The sequence below is a fragment of the Grammomys surdaster genome, unplaced genomic scaffold (assembly GCF_004785775.1).
Source record: "Grammomys surdaster isolate TR1022 unplaced genomic scaffold, NIH_TR_1.0 693, whole genome shotgun sequence".
Taxonomy (NCBI): Eukaryota; Metazoa; Chordata; class Mammalia; order Rodentia; family Muridae; genus Grammomys; species Grammomys surdaster.
Genome location: NW_021605112.1, coordinates 39,770 through 61,735, shown reverse-complemented (window position 1 = coordinate 61,735; position 21,966 = coordinate 39,770). Strand labels below are relative to the sequence as shown.

The 21,966-nt window shown below is 38.1% G+C and overlaps 1 protein-coding gene across 1 annotated transcript; it reads right to left on the bottom strand.

Moving 5' to 3' along the window:
• Nucleotides 1–11,000: 11,000 nt before the first annotated feature.
• LOC114633538 (olfactory receptor 52H1-like) lies at nucleotides 11,001–12,058 on the bottom strand. Its single transcript, XM_028782103.1, has one exon. It carries the CDS (start codon nucleotides 12,025–12,027, stop codon nucleotides 11,086–11,088), a length of 942 nt encoding a protein of 313 aa, XP_028637936.1. The 5' UTR covers nucleotides 12,028–12,058; the 3' UTR covers nucleotides 11,001–11,085.
• Nucleotides 12,059–21,966: the final 9,908 nt, after the last annotated feature.

Below are 21,966 nucleotides of genomic sequence, written 5' to 3'. Positions count from 1 at the left end.
GATTTCAAGAGGCTGATGATATTCAGTTCTGTGAAGTGTCTGGTGAAATAAGAAGGTGATATAGCTATTTTTGTAAAAAAAAAATGTACTGTCAAGAATTCCTGAAGATTAATTTAGCTGTATGTATCCAATAAATAAATAAATAAATAAATAAATGGAACATACATATTCTCCTAGTGGCTTCAAATACAGAAATATTTCTGAAGAGGATGTTATACAAATACTTAAGGTTATACACTGTGGCAATAATTAAATTACATTATGAATTCAAATAAAATTATAATGTAGAAAATGAACACTGTCAGAGTGATGCACATTTAAAGTTTAGCTGAGAATATATAGTGTGTTCATTTACAGTATAACAGGAAGAGTATGCAGACTTTAAGAAGAATGATGTAAAGCTATGTACATGAAAGTCAAAAATCATTGGAGTATTTCTGTTAAATAAAGACCAACTGGAGCACACAGCTACTACATGTTATTAGCACTGATTGAAAATCTCAGCGTTTGCATCAGTGGAAGTCAGCTGTCCTAAGGGTATATTATATTAATGAGCACGTCATTTTGAAAGTTAAGTGGGGAAGAAATTTTTAACTTTTACCTTTTATATACATATATGTATAAATATATCTGGTGTCACATATATGTACTTTGTAATAAAGTGAAACTTTTTCTGGGCATGGTGTCTCATGCTTCTAATCCCATCACCTGAGAAAGAAGGGCAAGTATATGAATTCTAGGTCAGCCTGGTCTACATAATAAGTAAAAGAGTAAAAGTAAATTTTCTGTATGAGTAATGATGAAAATGATACAGTTAAGTGAGAATGAAAACTAAAGGCCACTGAGATGGCTGTGAAGTTACATGTGCTTGCTTGTTACCAAGCCTGACTCTCTGAGTTCAATTCCCAGGACCCACTTTGCTCCCAGAGACAACTGACTCTTCACATTGTCTTCTGAAATGTTTTGACATCTGGAGCAAAACAAATGAAACTCAGAAAAAAAAAAGAAATTGACAAATATTGTTCATGAGTACTCAGAAATGTAAATAGACTAACGTACGCAAAGTAAATAAAAAAGATTCTCAGAAATTATCTCTATCCAAGTAATACCTTATTCAGACAGTTTAAGATGATTTTAATTCTATTTGTTTTTCATGGTGCTAGGAACGGAACCCAAAGCTTCACACGTGATCTGCAAGCACCTTATCGAATTGTATTCCTGAGTCTATCTTCTTATGCTTAAAGAAGAAATAACTCAAGGAATTCTCAAGTAATTAATAGGCCTACAGAAACTTAAAAGTCTTCTATGCTTACTTTAAAAGCTACTTTAAGCATTTTGTGAGAACCTAGACATTCATTCATTCAATCACTCAAATAAGGGTTCTCTGTTGGCTGGAGACAGCTTGGTTGTAAGAGTGCTTGCCTTCTGCACACAAAGTCCTGGGTTGAATAGCTAGCTTTTGTTTTTGTTTTTTTAAAATTTTCTTGAACCAACATGTCTCCACATGAACTAGACCATAATTATAATCTGTAGAAAGTAGTTATTTTAAAATTCTCTATGAGGTAAATAGTGGCAGCCTGGATTACTCTAACAAGAGAGATTAATATATTAATTTGTAACATGTAAGAATATAAACAGTAAGACTCCTTTGTCCTTAGGAACATCAAAGGTGTTAAAAACAAAAAAGCTTGTGGATATGAACTTCAAGCCAGGTTTTCACGTGTTCTTTTTTTGTTGTTGTTTTCCCAGATCCCACTTTATATTTTAGCTTTAGAAAGTAATTTTAACAGTTATTTAAAACAGGCTCACTTTTTTTGCTATCTGCCAAGGCTAGCAAGTTCATGTTAACTTGAGAACACATTTCTTGAGTGTTTGAGTCCTGCTCATATTCTTGGCACTCTTGTGAGTATCACATCTGCAATACATGAGTGAAGAACTTCCATGAATCTCTTGGTTCTCTACTTTAACCGCCTCTTGGTGTGATTGACTTAGTTGTAGATCTATGGTTCCGAGACAGCACTTTAAAGACTGCCAATAATTCCCTTTTCCCAGACAAATTATTACATTAACAACAGACCTAGGTGAGACCTTCAGTGGGAAAGTTTCATATGGCCTTTCTCCACATCACAAGTGAGATAATTTCAGTTTACTGTGTCACCCCAACTGAAAAACCGCCACCCTGATCTGCTCAAATGTCTTTCTTTTGCTGAAAATGTATACTTATCCACTGTCTACCAAATTTCCTCACCATATGAAAGTGGGAAAATATTTCTAGGCATTCATGATTATCAAATCACAGTGGTAATTACACTATTTTATTTGTTTCCTGATGCTCTCACATTTAGGAAACTGTAAACTTTAAAAAGCCAGGAATCATGGGTGTTTGGTTTATCTCCTTAAGATGCTGTCTCACTGAGTGCATATGGTATGAACAAGTGAAGGGGGGCTTCTTGACACAATAATTAACTTGATCAGTCAATAACTATCATTTATGTTATGCATAAAGTTATTCTTGTTCCCACCCATAAGATTCACTCATCTCTCCCTGTCAACTTCCTGTCACAACACCCCACCATAATAGAGAAGACAGGGTCCTGAAATTTACCTCTGAGAATTGCAAGATCTGGAAGGGCATAAACATTAGCTCCCCACATTTAAATACTTCCGGACTGGTGAAAGGGTTCCACCATGTATCCACCAGAGCCAGTCCTCCTCACTAAAGGATAATTTCCGAAGAGACTTATCTAGATATGGGAAATTAGTACCTTCTCCAATTATTGTTAAAATCCATTCCAGAAATTATATTTGCATTAAGTATGTATGTTACCCCATGGTGTGCTGAGAAAGTAACTATCTCGTACTTGGCCTCATCACCACCAAAAGAATGTGCTCACAATACAAACCTCTGCTTGCTTATATGAAATAACATGTAAGTTTCCATGGCAGTATTCCAGTCTCCAAACTACAGATGTGATCTTCCAGTCTCCAATGTCTAGATGGATACCTGCAGTTTGGTATGTCCAAGCACCCCCTCCCCACCCAAAAAACATTGTGAATGCATATTTTCATTTAAAGTTCTCATGTTCTTAGGGTTAGAACATTTGCCTTCCCCAAAAGCGTGAAAAATGCTTTGAGGAGAACATTGGGATGCACTAAGACTTAAATTGATAGACACTTTTCTTTTACTATTGTGATTATATGCTGTAGAAATATAATCAAGGTTCTAATCTGACTCTTTCTATTTCACACAGCCCACCTTTGCCACAGTTCTCCTTCACTCCACCAATTCTATTTCTCTCCAGATCTAGCAGTTTGACTTCCTCCAGGAGTTTTATCCTGCTTCCTACCAGCTTATGCCTTGGAGGTCTGGTCCTTTTGCAAAAGCAGAGTTAAGACTGGAGAGTGCAAAAACACAACAAGGAAAAGGCAGATGAAAGAGCTGGAAAAGCAGTCTCAATGTTAGCATAGACAGACAAAGGAACAAAAGTAGCATACAGGGGACCATGATCACAGCAAGGAGGAGCCAATGCAGAACCTAGAAGGGGAAATGTTGATAAACAGCCTAGTCTTCTCCAGGGATCATAAACGAGTAGAAACAGACAACCTTGAAGCCTGGGAGAATTAGGTACCAAACGTTCAAGTTAGCCTAGGATATGTGCAAATATCAAGTCAAATTAACACCTTGATTTAAGAGCCTATCTTGCTCATGATAATCGAAGTTTGGGGATCTTAGAAGGGAAGGGAGTGTACAGTGAAAAGATAGAATATATTTTCATTTTCCTTAGCATGGACAGCACTCCAATAAGGGTTGAATTCAGCAAAGAAAATCAAACATATGTTTTTAATGTTAACATGATGAGGGGGAATTCAAAAAGAAAGAACAAAAGATCCAGGAATTATTGTATGTTTTCAAGCTTGGGATTTTTTTGAGATACAGTCAGCCATTACCGGTACTAAGTTAGGTGTCTTAACAAAACCTGCTGGATGCAGATTCCTGTTGTCTTCTCTGTATAGCATTATTTCTCCTCAGATAGTAGATATCACACTTCTAGAATTCGGTTTTTCTGATATGCTAACAGGCAAGGTACAGCATGACCTCTCTAGGTTTTATTTCTTGCTTTGAGATAGAATTCTAGTTTCCATAACCTTCTTTAAAGAAAAATTTTATCTCTCACAGCATGCTTCCAGGAGATATGTGAGGGAAGAAGAAAGAGAAAGGGAAGAAATCTGAAGAAATGTATTGCTTCATAAAGCTTTTCTCACTTCATTTGTTTAAAGTAATTACATGTCAAAAAGCTGAACTTTGAGGAATCATGTCTAAGCAGCAACAGAGACATTGCTGAGTGATTGATCTACAGGGCTCATAGAGTAAGAACTAGTTTTCCCACACTACAAATACAAAATTCCTTGAACTTCTTGTTTTTTTTTATCTTCTCTATGGATATAAGCAACTTTATCATGCGTGGTCAATTAGTACTATTGAACTGAAATAAACCCTTTTGGAAATTTAGAAAACAAAACTCTGGGAACATTTCTGGCATTTTCTGCAATCTTTGCAGGTTCAAAGCAGTCTGTGTTTCCAAACTTCAGCACCACACGGTTCTCCCACCTTCCCTGTGTGATAAATCAACACTAACTTAGGTTAAGCCTATTTGTTGGAGAATAGGATAGTAACCTATCTGATAGAGGCCTAATATCCAACATATACAAAGAACTCAAGAAGTTAGACTCCAGAGAATCAAATAACCCTATTAAAAATGGGGTACAGAGCTAAACAAAGAATTTTCAACTGAGGAAACTTGAATGGCCATGAAGGACATAAAGACATGTTCAACATCCTTAGTCATCAGGGAAATGCATATGGAAACAACCCTGAGATTCCACCTCACACCAGTCAGAATGGCTAAGATCAAAAACTCAGGTGACAGCAGATGCTGGCGAGGATGTGAAGAAAGAGTTGTTGGTGGGATTGCAAGCTGGTACAATGACTCTGGAAATCAGTCTGATGGTTTCTTAGAAAATTGGACATAGCATTACCTGAGGACCCAGGTATACCACTCCTGAGCATATACCCAAAAGATGTTTTAACGTACAACAGGGACACATGCTCCACTATGTTCACAGCAGCCTTATTTATAATAACCAGTAGCTAGAAAGAACCCAGATGTCCTTCAGTGAAGGAATGTATACAGAAAATATGGTACATGGTACATTTACACAATGGAGTATTACTCAGCTATTAAAAACAATAAATTCATAAAATTCTTAGACAAATGGATGGAACTAGAAAATATCATCCCAAATGAGGCAACCCAATCACAAAAGAACACAGATGGTATGCACTCACTGATAAGTGGATACTATCTCACATGCTTGGAATACCCCAGATACAATTCACATACCACATGATACTCAAGAAGAAGGAAGACTAAAGTGTGTGTGCTTCCATCCTTCTTAGAAAGGGGAACAAAATACTCATGGGAGCAAATACAAAGACAAAGTGTGGAGCAAAGATTGAAGGAATGGCCATCTAAAGACTGCCCCACCTGGGGATTCAACCCATACATGTCACCAAACCAAGACACTATTGTGGATCCCAAAAAGTGCATGCTGACAGGAGCTGTCTCCTGAGAGGCTCTGCCAGAGCCTGAGAAATACAGAGGTGGATGCTCGCAGCCAACTACTGGATTGAGCACAGGGTCCCCAATGGGGTCCCTAATGGAGGAGTTAGAGAAAGGACTGAAGGAGCTGAAGGGGTTTGCAACCCCATAGGAAGAACAATAATATCAACCAACCAGACCCTCCCCCAGAGCTCCCAGGGACTAAGCCACCAACTAAGGAGTAGACATGGAAAGACACATGGCTCTATCCGCATATGTAGCAGAGAATGGCCTTGTCAGGCATCAATGGGAAGAAAGGCCCTTGGTCATGTGAAGGCTCAATGTCCCAGTGTAGGGGAATGCTAGTGCAGTGAGGTGGGAGTGGATGGGTGGGGGGGGGAGCACCCTCACAGAAGCAAGGGGAGAAAGATGGGATAGGGGGCTTGTGGTGAGGAAACCAGGAAGGGGATAACATTTGAAATGTAAATAAAGAAAATATCCAAAAAATAGTAATTTCTTTCTGTGGAGTAAATCTTTAGTACAGATAAAATTCAGGCTCAAAAGCCATTGATACCAGCCCCAGTGTTCAGTTTAACCCTCCCAGCAGGGAAATCTTTCATACAACCTCTCATCAATCCAACAAGGAAATCTATATTTGAAGTCCAGAGCTGGAATTCAGTTCTTGCTCTGTTCTCCCTGTCCTTAGTGCTGCATGGCAATGTGTAAGTGCCTCAGTAATTAGTTTGCACACATGTGAACTTGTAGCCGCCCGAGCTGCCTCACATTCGGGGGGGCCACTTTGTAACGGCCCGTTCTGTTGCTCCAGTCCATGGGTCAGGGCCTAGCAAGTGAGAGAGTGGGACGGAGACGGGAAGAATGGAGACAAGACAGGGAGTCTGATCAAGTCTCTCAAGTCTCTTTATTGGAAGGAAATCCTGGGTATTTATACCCTTTACCACGTGCCTTGCCCTTGTGGACAAGCCCAGCTGAAGGCACTAAGTCTTGCAGCCTAGATATCACGTGCACCTAGCTAGCAGTGAGGAGACCACGTGCACCTAGCTGCTGGCGGCACTAAACAGCAAAACAAGATATGTGAGAAAAACAAGATGTTTATCAGAGGGTGCTCAGTTGTTGCGGGCTGTTGAAAACAAGTCCTTTGTCAGGGTATATGGCCTGAGATGGCTGCAAAGATGATAGCCACTTTCGGCTAGGGGTCGGCTCCCAACATGAACTTACAACGGTAATTTGGAAACATTTAAAGGCAAGTTCCAGAGTCAGACATGGTGGCACACACCTGTAATCCTAGCAGAGGAGACTGAGACAGAAAGATTTCGAATTCAAGACTAGCCTGCGCTACTTAAATAATTCAAGGCTAGTCTGTGCTACGTAACAGGACTCTGTCTCAAAGACTACACAAAATAAATGAACAAAGGTTAAACATAAAGAGAAGTTCCACGTATTATGTGTGGTAACAACCATCAACAATCCCTGGGTGTAAAATACTTTGTGTGTGAGTCTCCAAGTGTTCTGACTGTGTAGACTGACTAATGAGTCCAGACAAACTATTTCCTGAAATATATATTTCTCTCATTAGTGAACAGTAATTCTGAGGCACTTATAAGGCAAACACATACCTACTATTCACAGCATAATAGTATAAATAGGTGAATAGTATAAATAGTGTAAGTAGGCTTGTCTTATCTGTTCTCAATGACAGTATAGAATCTTAAAGCACAATCATAATCATTGAAGTCTTCAATGTGAAACTTAGGGGCCAGAAGAATACCTTAAAAATACAGTGATCCAGGCCACAGAATCTAGGGCAGTAGGAATATCAAAGAATGGAAACACAGAAAATTCTAAATAAGAGTGACCAGGTAAAAAATATGGAGAGAAGGTTAATGAAGAATTCTATGAACTTAAAGACCTAAAACAAGGCAACTGTGGCAATGATTTTTGGTTTAGTTAATTAGTAATAGTATTAGCCTGCCTCATGGGGTTATTTTCAGCAATTTCCAAAAAACTGGAAGAAAAGACTTTAAAAGTCTAGGAGTATTTTTACTGGTTATGAAGGAAAGGCAGGTGAGTTTAGGACATAATGCACTGCAGGATGTAAGCAGGTTAGAAAAGAAACAAAATGTTAGCAAACCCAGTTACATACAATGTGCCCCACCCAAGCACCTGGAGGTCAGAGGACAATTCTCTTTCCACCATGGTTCCCAGGGATTGAAATCAGGGACTCAGGCTTGGTGTTGAATACCAAACAGAGAACCACTGAGACATCTCTTTGGTCCAAGTTTCATCACTTTTCATTGTGCCCTAATAAAGCAGCCATCACTGGAGTCTCTTGTGAGCTTCCTAAGGAGCAAGGAAAATGACACTACACTCCAGGTCTAATCTCATTCCAGACTCACTCCCTATCATTGACTTCCATTGGGGCTTCTTGTGTTCATTGTGGCTAAATATGAAAGATTTTACTTCCACTGTAGATTTTAGACTGCATCTTCAAATGTTTTTTGTTTGTTGGATGGTTGGTTGGATTTTTTATTTTTGTTTGTTTGTTTGTTTGGCTATTTTTTCAAGACAGGGTTTTTCTGTGTATCTCTGACTCTGCTGGAACTTTCTCTGAAGACCAGGCTGTCAGTGAACTCAAAGGGATCTGTATACCTCTGCCTCCCCAATGCTGGGATTGAAGATGAGTGCTACCATACCTGGCAGATTTTATTTTTAATAAAATGGGGTTATGCATAGCTTCCACCCAATATGAACTAGACCACGTATGATGTACATTGTACTGATAATTTGTCATATGCTGTTTGAGTTCACTAAGAAGTTATGACTGTTCCCACCCACCCCCATTTCATACCCATCATATTTGCCTCAAAGTGTCCTCTAAGATCTCTCTAACTCTGCTTCAGGAAAAAAAAAAAGACAACAGAAAAACAGGTCAAGAGAAAAATAATGTGCCCTTCAAGGAAGGGCAGTGAGATCAATAACTCCAGGACCAGAGTTGAGAATGAAGGACATAGAAGGCTTCTGTGACATCTCCACCCCGCCCCTGATAAAAAAGAAACTGTCTAGACCCGAAGCCAGCCATTGAAGAGAACTCTTAAAAATTGTGGCAGGGTTGCTCTAGGTACCTCTTCACAAGTGATAGATTCTGGCATGTGCTGAGGTCCAGGTGGGAAAGGATCCAGTTTTCTTAGGCACTGCCCACTGGGAGTCTGACTATGCTCCAGTGAATATATGAATATATGGCCAACATAGATTGGATGCCTCCTTTTCCTTTTTCTCCTCCTCCTCCTCTTCCTCCTTCTCCTCCTCCTCCTCCTCCTCCTCCTCCTCCTCCTCCTCCTCCTTCTGGTTTAGAGGATGTCACAAGGGTAGGAGTTGGTCCTGAGAGGACTCAGTAGTGACCATTATCAGGGTGCAATATGCAAAATTTCCAAGATATTGATAAAAATATTATCTTAATTTTTCAAATGTGCCCTTGGGAACAGCTTGAAAGAATTTCAAACAAAGGTCACTGCTGTTTACCCCACTCTATAAAAGTGCCTGTGGTGTGGGAAGAGAAAAAAGATAAACCAAGGGAAGCATATACCTGGAGAGAAGCATCCTTGGAGAGGAGGCTCAGTCAGAACTTCAGCTGAGTCTCCACTTCTCCTAGTCGACATCTGCAAAATGTCTGTAAGCCTCAGGTTTGGTGACATTACCTTCTCCTGATTTTTTTTTCATTCTATTTGAAAGCCTCGCCTCAGTGGACACTCTGTTAAACCCAGGATATTTTATCTAGAATTCTAGCTGACTGGTTCAGTTTTATTTCCTCAGTCAATTTCTGCTAGATGTTTTGAGCATCCTATTTGATGATGTTGTCTATCTGTGTGCCTATTTATCACTTGCTTTTCTATTGCTTTGGCTTGTTGTATACTTAATAAGTTCACTCATTCAAAGCCCAAAGCATGACTAGCAGAAATCATTGTCCATACTACACAGAACTTCACGTCAAGTTTTGTTTCATACAAAATAATGAGACACAGAGTATGAAACACAAAAGTTGAACATCCTTTCTGGAGATGCTTGCTCCAAGAGTTAGGAAAGTACAGATAAATTGAAAATAAATTACACATGAATCCATGTAAATAAGATACAAGACTTTGAGTTTTATGTGGAAAAACATAAATGCATGATCCTAGGACAATATCACCATTGAGAGTTTCATTAAGATGAAAACTGACAAATTCTTTGTGAATTGTAAAATGCTCACTCTGCTGTTTGTAAATGGAACCGACTATGGAGCAAGGGTGCAACTTCTTCCAAAAAGACCTTGAAACACTTATGGAAAGACAGGAGATTTGAGCATAAACAGACTTGATGTCAAATCAAAGGTGAGTGTGCAACACACACACACACACACACACACACACCCCTCCACCAGAATGGCTCACGAGCACTTTAAACTCAAATGTTCAATTCAAATGCTGAGCTAATTTTGCTATAGGGAAGCATCAGAGAACAGAATACATATGATCAGTTTCTGCTTTAATATCCATGTTTTTGGTGGTGCCATTTACCATAAAGGGAAACATTGCGGATACACTTTGTATAAAGGGAGATAGACTTTGTATAAAGAGCTCTGGTGGCTTGAACTCTTTAGTGTGTCGTACTTACATAAAGGCTGGTTTTGAATTTCTAAATCAGTTTTTGAAAAACTTAATTTTGAAGGATTTCTGCTTCATTTGTGCGTGTGATTCCATAATTATTAGATAAAGTTTTCAGAGTTCAGAATTACACATATATACCTCTGTATGCATACTATGTCTACTAATATATACTGTAATCTTTACAACTCTTTCTTCTCATCTGTAAACTAAATTAACTGGTACTACCCTTTCAAAAATTATTTTTAATTAAATATGCTACTAAAAAACAAATTCAGTCATAAAATTTTTATTTTTTCTTCAAGTATGCAATTAAGAAAAATAAAAAAGAAATAATTCTATTTAATCTAGCAAGTGCAGAGTAAAGTGGGAATAAAGAGAGATGTTTGTCTTTTTACTCATTTTCTTTAAAGAAATAAAGGAAAAAGGAAGAACAATGGTTTGAAGAAGTATAAGCAAAAATTCTAGTAATTATAGAAGAAAGGATTAGGATTGATCAGTACTTAGCAAGGAAAAGTACAGTACATTGCTTCTAATAAAGAAGCTGTGAAATGCAAGGATGTTGGGAAATGCCGTTCATTCAAATATCTATCAGTAAGTGATGCAAACCTCAGTTGTAGCTCATTTGCACTGAGATCGACCAGCTCTACCCAGCAACGTGTATGACAGTTCAGCAAAAGAAGCTTGATCTTCCCAGAGGTTTTGGAAATCTCTGCCCTTTTCTCCAACTGTATTCTGTGGATGGGTAGAATGACCACGTTTCAAATAATTGGGAATTAAAAGTTTCATCTGATCAATGTTGCCTGAGTTTAGCTTTCAGTACCCACTCATTGTGTCTTTCTCAAAGAGAAGAAAAGAAGGAATTTGTCCTGGATCTGCTTGGTCTTCACTCCATAAACAACTGGATTTAGAGCAGGAGGGATGGCCACATAGAAGTTGGCAAATAAGATGAGAACATTACGAGGAACACTGTGCCCAAAGCGATGAGCAAGGATGGAGAAGAAGGCAGGTGTGTAGAACATGAGGATGACACAGACATGGGAACCACAGGTGCTCAAGGCCTTTTGACGGGCACCCTGGGAAGAGAGCAGAAAAACTGCCCGGAGAATGAAGATGTAGGATACTGCAATCAGGATGACATCTGAGATTACAGTCATGAGGGGAACAGAAAACCCATACCAGATGTTGATAGAGATATCTGCAGAGGAAAGCCTTGCAACACCTATATGCTCACAGTATGTGTGAGGAATGACACGGGTCTTGCAAAACGGCAACCGCCTCAACAGGAAAACATCTGGCAGGATGACTGAGAAGCTCCTCACAATGATGCTCACCATAATCTTGACAATCAGCTGTGGAGTCAGGATGGTGCTGTACCTCAAGGGCAAGCAGATAGCCACATAGCGATCAAACGCCATGGCTAACAAGATAGCCGAGTCCACGACAAAGCTGAAGTGGAGGAAAAACATCTGAATGAGACAACCAGAGAAGGTTATTTCTTGGGACCCAAACCAAAGGTTACTGAGCAGTTTGGGCACTGTGGCAGTGGACAAGATGAGGTCTGTGCTGGCCAGCATGGACAGGAATATAAACATGGGCTCGTGGAGGGTCTGCTCCACTGCAATCAGGTAGAGGAGAAGGCAGTTGCCTACAATAGCCACAACATAGATGACACAAAAGGGAATCCCGATCCAGATGTGAAATTTTTCCAAGCTGGGTATGCCAACAAGAGTGAAGGAAGTTGGGTTATAACAGCTTAGGTTATACATGGCCTCTGTGATGTCTGCTGGTTCTTGAGCCTGAGGACAGAGATTCTTTCAGAATCACTTATGAAAGGTAAATAAATGTTCAACTCTGGTGCAGAGAACTGGTGACAAGTCAACATTCCTGCTTGGGAGCACCACCTATTTCCAAGATGAAGAAATACCTGTAGATTGCTTGTGCATTGCCCCTTCAATATGCCAGAGGCCTCACTTCATTGCTTAGGTATTAGTATTAATTTATAAATAATATTAAAAGAACTAATTTGTGTAAGTCAGGAATTGCATATGATTAAGACTCTAAAATGAGCTCATTTTTAAAAGGAAGAAAGTGTCAAATGTAAGACGGGAAAGAAACAGAGTAGGAAAAGAATGGGAAAAGATAAAAATACAAGTATTAAAAATACTATGCTGTTAGGACAGAGTACTGCTCTTCCAGAAAACCTGAATTCTTTTCTCAGCAGAGCCTGTAACTCCACCTCCAGGGAATCTAACTTCCTCCTCTGGCCTCCACAGGCACCTGCACTCATGTGTATGCACCCACTTTCAGACTCCACACATAGACACAGAATTTAAAATAAACCTTAAATTCAGCTGTTTTTTGTTTTTGTTTGTTTTGTGCTGTACTGAATGAAGCTGAGCTGTAAGGAAAGAGAAGTGACTTTTGTAGGGTAAATTCTACATCCCAGACAGTACATTTGATAAAATAAAATGAAGCATTTGAGTGCCCAATGTGGAAAGATAATGGAAGAATAATGGTGAGAAAGCAGATTCTCATTCTGGGTGGTGTGGGATCTTCTGCCTCAGGGATTGAAATGGGCTTTATTTAGTTTATAAGCTTTTGAGGATGCAAACATAAAAGTGTGTGTTTTTCTGAGATACTTGGGAAGGGATGAGCAATATTAACTCAAATATAGAAGAAAGCCATGAACCCAAAGCATGCTTTTTTAAAGGTACTAAAGTTTGGGTACTCAGAGCCAATATCCTAAATGTTAAACAGTCTCTGGTCTCCATTGTTAGCAGAGGAGACATTCCTACTGCTGGTATGGAGGAAGCTTACATTACAAAAAACAAACAGTTAAACAGAGGACAGAGGAGTTTGTACTGGCAAAATGCCTGCTGAGTCTCACTTCCTAGAGCAAAATTAAAGAATCATAAAGAAGTTTTGCCTAGAAGTTTTCTTCTCTGCATTAATGGTGACTAGACCCTACCTCTGAGAATCTCTAGCTTATTATTCAATCAAGCCCACATTTATGGATGGCACTGATATTGGAAAACACCCTTTGTATGATAACTCAGTTTCTGTGATCTATTTTAGCCAGTTCTTTTCAGGTGGAAGGGGAAGATAATCAAGACATTGAGGCCAGAAGCCAGGAAGTCCCCTGTTGTTAGTACCTACAGATTGAGAGCCATCCATAGGTAAATGTTAGAGTTGGTGCTTATCAAAAACAATTAACCATACTAAAGTTACAAAGTCATTCAAAAGTCAGGAAAGTGACTTGTCAAGCAATTCATAACAGTTTTACAGTAGAACCTGTAGTGAGGATCTGTTGTCTTAGGGCTACTAGGCTTTGTGACATATCTTCTAGGCTGCTAGTCAGAGCTTTACATGAGTGAACTGCTCTTTCTTAATTTGTCATTATCACTTGCCTTAACCAGTGAGCACATCACATCCACCTAAGAGAAATGTAGATGGCCACAGGTAAATATATATTCTTGTGAATGTGTGTTCTGAGTCCCATCACATGATCTGGTACAGAATAACCTACCAAAAGCACAGAACTTTTATAAATAATGCACAACAGCAGATGTTCCATGATTTTCTCCCTAAAATGACAGCTGTTTTGGCTGATGAGCAAGTACACTCTGGAAGACCCATGATGTCAAAACATCTCATTGATGATGCAGTTTAAGTTCAGTCTATTATAGCACAGATTTGCTGTTAACCCCACCACAGTTCAAAAAAAAAAAAGAGTCACAGGGAATACATCTAAGAGGGAGAATAAAAATAAGTATTCATCACTGAAACTATGAAGGAGGGTAGGGGTAGGGGTTCAAAGAATCAGAACCATGGGTTCTTGCTTTACTCAGAACTTATTCTTAACTTACTTCTTTCATCAGAAAACCTCTACTGAGATCTTGGATATTCTTCTGAGTACATTAGTTGCTCTGAACTTGAAATCAGTAGCATCCTCTTAAGAGGCCAATATCATATCACAGAATCACTGATATTGGGTCAGAGAGATGGCTCAGCAGTTAAAGGTACTTGCTGCTAAGCATTTTGATCTGTATTGGATCCCTAGAATCCACATAATGGAAGAAAAAAAACTGACTCACACAAGCTGTTCTTTGACCTCCAAATGTACATTATGGAACAAATGCATATACATACATGTGTGTGAGCATGTGCACATACCCATGCACATGTATGCACGCACCCCCCACTCATGTAAACACAAATAAAATAAATGTGATTTAAAATTTTTTTGGAAAGAATCACTGATGTCAAAAAGATCCCTTTCTTTCACAAACAAATGTTCAGAGCACAACCCTGTAGACACAGAATGAGCTAGAAACTGCGTGGTTTAATAATATCACAGATGTGGGGAAAAGATTCCTCCTTACTAACTGATTGTGTGCCAACTCACCTAGCCTGGACTCTCTTGGTTCACAGGAGTGATGGAAAGAAGTTGAAAGAATTTGTTTACACATTCAGAAGGGAAAGATGCTACTGAGATGTAAATGAAACATTTATGCACAACTAAATTCTCAAGAGGTAAGTAGGGTGAAGTAACCTCATGCATTCCCATTCTCACACAAGGGATATGATTAATGATGTGTTATTTCCCATGAGGAGTGATGTAGCTTGCATGTTTTAAAAGCCTATAGACATTGTGTCCCCAGAAGGGACACAGTTCAGAAACAAGTCAGGCAGTTAGTTGAGACAGAATCCTTAGATGTCTAAGACTGTTCCGGTAGCTTTGATATCCTTTAGTCAGTTTACATAAACTTGTGTTAATGTTTAAATAATGTTACCTGGTTCTAGAGTCTTGATATTGAAGAAGAAACTTGTAATTTTGTTTTCAGTTTTTACTTTGCTTTTTCCAGCCCATTTCACTAACAGTTTCTGAGTTTTCAAGTAGACACAAATCACAGAAACAATTGAAATAGTGATTGCATAGAAACAATATACCAATAGGGAAATATTTGGTAATTTTATCTTATGGAATGCTTATACTATACATATTAAAAATATATTTCATCATTCAGTGGGATTTTTTCCTACTGATTTACCCAATTATAATCTATATGTATACTTAAAATAAAATACCCTTTATTGTATGAAGATTGTATAAGTATTCTATAGATACTATTTAAAAACAGAAAGGGGATTGAGAGGTGACTCAGTGGTTAAGATCACTGGATGCACTTTTAGAGAAGCTGTGTTCAAATTACAGTCCCCATATAGAGACTCACAAGCACCTATACCTCCAGCTCAAAAAAAATCTGATGCCTTCTTCTGGCATTTGCCAGCCCCACAAACATATAATGCACACATTCAGGATAAATATGTACATATAAAATAAAAATAATTAAATAAATGAAACACAGCATACTCCATGGTATAAAACAACAGAAATGCATTACATGACTTTGCTATTCAAAAGTTCCGAGTTTCAATGCAAAAGGTAAAGTATTAAACAAGCTAGTTTTCTTTGTAGAATCTTAAAAATAATTCTCTTGCTTTTTCTCCGTGCTTCCATTGTATCTTCAAAGTCTTGAACATCATTAGTTTCTTTCTTAGCATTTAAAAATTATTTTTATAGCTTCATATGTGTAACTGCATCTTTATTACTGTCTGTTCCTCTCTCCTTCAACCTCCCCCATGTATCCTCTCTCTCCTAAGTTCATGATCTCATCTTTATCATTGTCATATTTCCCTGTCCACATTGGCTTATCAACTGGTGTAGTCATACGAATTTTAGTCAGAAAACTGTATTGTTGAAATTTCAAGAATGTGCTTTCCTTGTCATGTCTAGGGGAAAACATTTAGGATCAAGCATATTGGAACTATGCCTCTTATATGTTATTCCTGTCTTTATATCAAAGTCAAACTGTCCTTAAACTCTCATCTTCTGCCTTTCTTTTCACTTTTTAACAAGCCTTGAGATTACATTCCAGAAGTTTGGATTGAACAAGATAGCCACCCCATTAGAGAACATTAAATTGGTTTATATAATTATATTTGAAGTTCAGATCATTAAAAGTGATAGACAAATGAAAATAGAGTTACAGTTTTCTTTAAATATGTATCTGATGCAGGATGCATGTGCAAAATCAATAAAGAAACTCTCAACTCAATAACATAAGTTACATAAGATGGCTTAGAAAAGTGAGAAACACATTTTTCATGAAGAAAATATTACAAAATAGCCAATATGTACATGTCAAGGCTCCTATTACAAATTCAACCATATGTAAATAAAAGTCTTAGTTTAAAATCCATATACATCTCTAAAATGCAATACTGCAATGACTTAAAATTCAAGTCTTGTCAAGAATGTCAAGAACAGGAAACATGACAGAAGAGGAGGTGGAACGTATCTAAGAGCCGGAGAAAGGTCTGAAATGTTAAGGAATGTTGTCTACAGAATTGTGGTGATTTGAATACGCTTGGCCCATGGAAGTGGTACTGTTAGGAGATGTGGCCTTGTGGGAGGAAGTGGGGCACCTATGGGGGTTGGCTTTGGAGATACCCTGCTATGCTCAAGCTTCAGTCATTGAAGGGTCTACCCTCCTCCTATCTCCCTGAAGAAAAGAGCCTTCTCCTGGCTGCCTTCTGTTCAAGATGCAGAAAACTCAGTCCTTCTCCAGTACCATGTCTGCTTGTATGTGCCAGAACACTGCCATTCTTCCTGCCATGATAATAATGGATTGAACCTCTGAAACTGAAAGCCAGCCATGGCAAATTTGCTCCCTATCAGACTTTCCTTGGTCATGGTGTCTCTTCACAGCAATGTAAACTCTACTAAGTCAAGAGTATAATATGGCCATGGCACTAAAGAACTCTTTATTCTGTGAACTCCTTGTTCTATTCTGTTCTGTTATACTCTGTTCTGGGTTTTTTTTTCACTCATGAACTGTCAGCATCAGTGATTACCTACATGAAACTGAACCTATCAACATTCAGTCTTAGAGGTGTGAGGAGTTCACAAGACCCATCAATCCCTGAGAATTTTGAGGCATTGACTTGTTGGTTGCTAGGGAACTGAGACATTTTCTTCAGTTGTATAACTACTGGTGAGAGTCCTGTAAAAATCTCTAATAACACCTAACCTGTGAAAATAAAGAAGGAAAAAAAAAGAAATTAGGAAAAAAAAGAGAAATCAACAGAAAGCAGGCAGGGATATGAAAGGGAAATGGAAAGAGTGCATACAATCAAAATACATTATATACATATATAGAAAATAAGGCAATCCATATTAATATATAATTAATATATTCTATAACAAAGAAATTCAACCTTTAGGCAAATTCTCAAGAAAAATAACAGATATATCTACAAGAAGAGTTGTACATGTATGTTCATAATACATCTTTATTTGATAATATCTAAAATGCCAAGAATCTCTTTTTATCTGTCATAGAATCACAAATAAACTCACTGTATATAGTCATACAAAGGAATGCTAATCAATAATAAAATGGAACAATTCACCAATACAGAACAAATTATGTAATATATGAATGAAGAACAAAAGTACTAAGTTAGTTGAAAGAAGCCTTACAAAATGGAGTTTACATTGTTGGATTCTTCTTTTTTATTGAAAACAGATTTTTTGATACAATACATTCTAATTATTGTTTCCCTTCCAGTAACTCCTCTCAGTTGCTCTCCACCTACCCTTCCATACACCCTATTTCTGTCTCTTGTTAGGAAACAAACAGACATCTAAGGGATAATAATAAAATAAAATAAAATAAAATAAAATAAAATAAAATAAAATAAAATAAAATAAAATAAAATAAAATAAAACTAAAACCAATTAGAATAGGACAAAAAAAAAAAACAGAAAGAAAAGGGCCGAAGAAAAGGCACAAGAAACACATGTATACACCAGAGACGTATATGTTCATACCCATAGGAATCCCATAAAGACACAAAACTAGAACCCATAATATACACAAACAGTATACAGTATGAACATGTTGGTTTCATTCCAGAGATAGAAGATTTGTTCAAAATAAATAAATGCAATCTAGTGCATAAATAGATAAACCATGTGAGCCTCCATTGATTTAGAAAAGGCCTTTGACAAATTTTAATACCCCCTTTGGCTAGAAAAAAAAGCTTTGATGAAACTAAGAATAGAAGGAAATTGCCTCCATGTAATAAAGGTTATGTATGATAGCAAGTGTTGTATGCAATATCCTAAAATTGAAAGCATTTCCTCTAAAATTAGAAATTAGTTCCCCAGCCCATTGGCCCTCCCAGCCCAGGCACCAGAAAGAAGGACTCTGTATTAGTGTGACTATTGAAACGTCCCTGAGGTGTCCCAGAAGAGTCACCAGCTATCTTAATAGGCTTCAGTCTGTGTCACAGTTTATGTACTAAGGAAAAGTAGAGATATTAAAAATAGTCTAAAATTTTAAACCTGAAGATATGACCATCAGGTAAGTTTTACTGCTTTTACTCAGCTTACTAATAATACATTAAAACTCCACAGAAATTGTTAGTTTGATAATTAGTGATATCCTCATTATATATAATTCTTTTTATTTTATATTTTTATGTGTTCAGATGGTTTCACTTGCATGTGCAAGTAAGTTTCCTGCCTGCATGTACAAGTAATATCCATGATCATATTCATAATAGCTGTTTGTGTTTTAGCTATATTGCATTTCTCAGTACCTACTATAATAGGACTGTTGAACTCTTGTGGAAATTGATTGCATGTCTATACTTTGGGTCTGGTCATCTGGGTTTGGGATGATTGTAATCCTAGGTGCTGATATATGGTCTTGTCATTGTTGAGTGGATATTTTGTTCTTTGACTTCTGTTCCCCTCTCTCAATCTTAGGAGAGTATAGTGACTACAGTTTATCTGGTAGTGAATGCTTCTGAGTTTTTGCCAGGTACAGCCACTGGGGTTCTCATGTAGAATGTTTCTTGATACTAGGAGCTGGCAGGAAGAAGGGGGATGGACTAGAGTCAGGGAGTGGGAACATTTAAGAGGGTCTCCAAGAGAAAGAAAAGCTGGGTTTGCCATAGGATCTTCTGAAGTCCCTGGGAATAAGGGTAAGGAGTTAGGACAGATTTTATGCGTGCGGTCTGCTATAGGTCTGGGGATAAGACTGAGGCACTGGAAATGGAGAGGAGGAAAAGGATTGAAGACTGTTTATTTGATTCCCAGTCTTCTTGGCCAGCTGGATCCCAGATAGAGAGTGACTCTAAGTATTGCCAGCTGATTCAAAAAGAAACGATGAGGAAGGCTGGACCTTGGAGGATCTAAGGATTCCCTAGGGAATAGAGTCAGAGATGAAGAAGCAGCCAGCACGTAGTTAAGACTGAAAAATAGGAATTGGGGTACAGGAAGGATTATGAAGATAGCTTACACAATTCTAAGGCCAGCATCACTACCAGGCTTCCAGAAAGGAAGTGCCTCTGTTATTGGTGGCAGAGACCAAAGGATGGGTTGAGTTTCAGGTCCCAAAATATTCCTTTTTCCAAAGTCTGCCATTTACACAAAAGGCAGCATTCTCTCAGGGACTTGAAGATAGTCCCTACTTGCTAAAATCAATCATACTCCTTATCTCTGGCAAAAAGGACATGTGTCTCTTGCGTTAATGTATGAGTGCTGTGCATACCATACCAAAATACTTGCTAGCCTCTAGGCCCTTTCAACAAGTATCAGTTACAGAGTCATTCTGGTTGGCATACCCCAAAAATACCCTAAACCACTCCAGCCCAGAAGCTTTGCTTCCTCATGCCAGTAATCACTGTACTCAGGCATTTGAGGTAGAGGTATTGCTAGGAGTTTGAGACCATCTTACACACTTGGTGAATTCTAGCCCAGTTTGGGATAGAGTGAAACTCTGCCTCAAAAACAAAACCAAACAAGATCTTTATCTTTAACAAATTTTAACCAATGCCTTCTCTCTTCTCTTCCTTAGGCCTTCTTTGGTTAGTGATGCCTCTGACTCTACCACTATGCTGTAACTACATGAACTACTTTACCAAACAGATTTCTGAAAAAACTGTAAAAAAAATTGTAAAAGGCTTTTAATACAATTATTAACAATTCAGAAAGATAGGAATATCATAACACTGTCTGACAACAATTGTCTCCAGAGCAAGAATAACAGTAGAGTCTCTTAACCTCATCAAGATGTGAAATTGGGGTAGGAAGTATAGCGCAGGTATGAAGCACTAGCTCAGAATTCACAAAATCATGGGTCTAGTCCCTAAAAGTACAATGACCAAACTCAAACAATAACAACAAACATTCATGATCACACCACTGAGGAGGCAAAGAGAGGAAGAGATCAGAATTCAGGCAGAGGTACACTCTGAAACTCTATCTTAAAAGAAGGGGAGAAGGAGATGGAAGAAAAACCAATTATGTTAAATAAAATTTAAATTAAGTGACATATTAGTTTAAATGTCTCACATTATGTCATGTTTTAGCATATCTAAGAATCTAATAAATGAGTAGGTGTTGCTTTGTTGTAGATGGTGTGTCATTAAGATCAGGCTTTGAAGTTTCAGTAGATTGTAGAGATTTCCAATTTCTCTGCTCCCACCTCTCTCCTTGGTTAATGATTGTGTCTCAAGGTATGATCTCTCACCTCCTGGTTCAGTGCTTTATTACTGAGGGTTCTCTAGAGCAGTGCCTCTCAACCTTTTTCCTCATGTTATGGTAACCCACAATTATAAAATTATTTTTATTGTTATTTCATAGCTATAATTTTGCTACAGTTATAAAACATAAATATATTTGGAGATAGAGGTTTGTAAAAGGGGCTACAACTCATCGGTCATGAACTGCATCTCTTGGGCTGGAGAGATGACTCAGCAGTTAAGAGCATTGACTACTCTTCCAGAGGTCCTGAGTTCAATTCCCAGCAACCACATGGTAGCTCACAACCATCTGTAATGGGATCCACTGCTCTCTTCTGGTTTGTCTGAAGAGAGCAACAGTGTTCTCACATACAAAGAATAAATAAATAAATAAATATTTAAAAGAAAAAAGAGAACTGCTTCTCTGGAGGAATAGAATTTATAGGATGTATCTATATTGGGAGAGCAAGTGTTAGAATGGCTTACAGGCCAACCAGTCCAATAATAGCTTTTTACCAATGGAATTCAAGAATCCAGTAGTTATTCACTCCACAAATCTGGATTTCTCAATTGGTCTCCAGCATATGTCAGAATTCCAGTGAAGGATTAGACTTGCTAGCAAAAGCTAGAGAAAGCTTGCAAAGAGATAGCAAGGTTCCTTAATCCATGTCCTTTGTACAGGATGCCAGCCGACAATGTGGTCCAGGTCAAAGATGGATCTTCCAAACTGGAAAGATCTAAATTAAATCTGGATCTTCCTACCTCAAAGACCTGGATTAGAAGTGAATCTTCCCACATCAAATGACTTAAGAAAAATCTATCACAGGTGTGCCCAGTCATTGGGTTTTAGTTAATTCCAGATACACTGAAGAGGAAAATGAAAAAATAACTTTCACCAACACCATGAGTCCCTGCCTGCTATCATGTTCCCCACTGTGGTGCTCATGAACTCTAACCCTTTGATGCTATAACCCCCCAAATAAGGTGCCTCAGTAACAGTGTTTATCACAGTTTAATGATTAGAATGAAAATGGTCCAATTGGCTCATAGGGAGTAGCACTATTAGGAGGTGTGAACTTTGAGTAGGTGTGGCCTTGTTGGAAGTC

Bases quoted from the DNA above. Each gene is read 5' to 3' on its own strand.
- LOC114633538 (XM_028782103.1), bottom strand. From the start codon at position 12,027: ATGTATAACCTAAGCTGTTATAACCCAACTTCCTTCACTCTTGTTGGC.